The sequence below is a fragment of the Brassica oleracea genome, chromosome C5 (assembly GCF_000695525.1).
Source record: "Brassica oleracea var. oleracea cultivar TO1000 chromosome C5, BOL, whole genome shotgun sequence".
NCBI lineage: Eukaryota > Viridiplantae > Streptophyta > Magnoliopsida > Brassicales > Brassicaceae > Brassica > Brassica oleracea.
The window spans coordinates 41,175,272-41,177,873 of NC_027752.1; the positions used below are offsets into that span (position 1 = coordinate 41,175,272).

The 2,602-nt window shown below is 44.4% G+C and overlaps 1 protein-coding gene across 1 annotated transcript in view; it reads left to right on the forward strand.

The window, feature by feature from the left end:
* The first annotated feature begins 150 nt into the window (after positions 1–150).
* LOC106292327 overlaps positions 151–2,602 on the forward strand; it is a 5,660-nt gene continuing 3,208 nt past the window's right edge. The window contains exons 1-3 of the mRNA XM_013727927.1: positions 151–861; positions 912–1,301; positions 2,530–2,584. Coding sequence (XP_013583381.1) covers positions 151–861; positions 912–1,301; positions 2,530–2,584 — 1,156 coding nt within the window. The remainder of the gene's footprint in view (positions 862–911; positions 1,302–2,529; positions 2,585–2,602) is intronic.

Here is a 2,602-nt window from a genome sequence, read left to right on the forward strand (position 1 = left end):
TCAGTTGAGGACTATCACGGAGATGGAGACCTTGATGATCAAAGCTGATGTAGAAGAGCCCTTAGACGCCACCATGGCCAGATTTCTTACCGGGCTCAACCGGGACATACAAGACCGCATGGAGCTGGAAGACTATGACAACATGGAGGCATGGAGCAGATGCTACACAAGGCCGTACTGATCGAGCAACAAGTCAAGAGAAAGGGTCTCACTAAACCGACATTTGCTTCTAAACCGACCTTTGCTTCCAAGCCAAACTATCAAGACAAAGGTAAGTCTTCTTCCACAACAAATCCAGCTTTTAAGACTAATGTCCCTGCTCGTGTTGATAGAGAAGAGGCTACCAAACGAACCAGAGACATCCAATGCTTTAGGTGTCATGGCCTTGGCCACTATGCCAACCGATGTCCAAACCACAAGGTGATGGTGCTCTTGGAGAATGGAGAAGTCGAATCTGAAGAAGACAAGGAGGATCTCGGACCAGTGTATGATGATGATGATGAGGAAAAAGCACTTGACTTCCCGGTTCATGGTCCCCTTCTTGTTACTAGGAAGGTCTTGGACGACACCACTGATCCCATCTTTGATGAGGAGGTCGATGGAGTGATCGATGAGTTTTGCTCGACCTTTGTGGAGAGTTCTGATCCGATCTATGATGAGGATGCTCTTGATGAGCCGAGCCATGGTTCACTAATGGTTACTAGGCGTGCCTTGAGTGTCCAACCAAATCCAATGACAAATGATGAGCCGAGCCATGGTTCACTACTGGTTACTAGGCGTGCCTTGAGTGTTCAACCAAAATCCAATGACAAAGAACAAAGGGAGAATCTCTTTCACTCTAGATGTCTCATTTCTGATAAAGTTTGTTCTTTAATTGTTGGACTAATGTGGCTAATGACACCCTTGTAAAGAAACTTGGGCTTGTTACTCGGCCTCTTTCTCGTCCTTTCAGGTTGGAGTGGCTCAATGAGGCCGGAGAACAGTATGTGAAGGAGCAAGTCACGATTTCACTCTCCATTGGCCGATATGAGGATGAGGTTGTGTGCAATGTGCTTCCCATGGATGCTTGCCATGTTCTCTTGGGCCGGCCTTGTCAATTTGACAAGAAGGCAGTGCATGATTGTTTCACAAACCGGCACTCATTTGATCATAAGGGAAAGAAGATCACCTTGGTACCTTTGTCGCCTTCGGAAGTCCATCAAGACCAGGTCCAACTTAAGAAGAACCGAGACCAAGACTCTAGAGCTGATAAACCTGAGACCAGTACTAGAAACTCCAACTTCTTTGTCAAAGAAAGTCAGGTAAGGAAGTCTCTTTGCTCTCAAAAGCCATTTCTCTTACTGATTTATAAAGAGTCTTTCTTGGCTGTTGGGGTCAAAAACGGTCACAACCAAATTAACACCCAAAAATCCTCGGAAATCGTATTTCCGAGAAAATAGTAAAAGAAAAATACGATTTTCGTAAAGAATAACCAATACGAAGTTTTTACGAAGAAGTATCCTTGAAAGCTCAGAATGGACAACACCAAACTCGGTCATTACGTAACTACCGCACATACACGCTGTCCGGTCACTACGTAGCAGCCGAGTGCTCGTCCCGCTCGGTCTCGAGCCAAAGTTCGGTCGTTGTGAAGCGACCGGGCTCTTCCAAATATCAATACGACACCAGTCCATGCATTCTCGTCAAAACCTTCAAATGTTATCTCCCGAAGACCGTAGCGAGCTCAATCTATGTTTTCCGCTATTCTAAATCATCAATCAAACTTTGCGGATTAAAAACAGCGGAAAGTTCGTTCTTTATCGAAAGAAATCGTAATAAACGTGTCGAGTCGGAAGACGGCCCATAGGGACCTAAGACACGACTCGAGGCCCATCCTACGATTTCTTAAACCAAAGGCCCGTAAACCACAGCACGGTTTACACTTGGTCCACAAGGAAAGATAAATGTCAAGTTTCCGCGGATAAATACGAAAGTTTTGAAGATAATTGTGAAGATCGGGAAAAACGGAATATCTCCATTTTTATGCTATGACGGCTTAAGGGCAGAAGAGTAAAAGCGTAAACCGACCTTGGAGCTAGTATATAAAGAGTCCTAGGCGAGGAGCATGAGAGAAACTTTTTTTCAGAGAAAACTTAGCACCTAGAGCAATTTAGGCAATTTTCCGTTTTTGTTATTTCGAGCTGCGACTCAATTAGGTTTAGCCGTCTTAGGGTTGCTAGAACTAGGAATCTCGCCGACAGCTCTCGAGCCCAGGCTTATACCTTGTTGTAAACGCTCATACGCAAATTCGGAAATAAGATCTTCTTTGCTCTCTTTTTTCGATTCCTTATTTTTATCGTTGTTATTCTCGTGTTCTGATTGATTGACGTTTGGTAATTAACAGATATCTGGGTCCTCTGGGAAATTAGGGTTTTCCTAGTTTCCTTATTTAAACGGAAATCGACAGTGCGAATTTCGGTTCCCACATTGGCCTCATCTTATTCTGACCTTGCACTGGATATTCCGAGTGAGTTTTTAGGTATCTTGCAGGATTATTCTGATGTGTTTCCAGAAGAAAATCCCAAAGGATTGCCACCGGTGAGAGGCATTGAGCATCAGATCG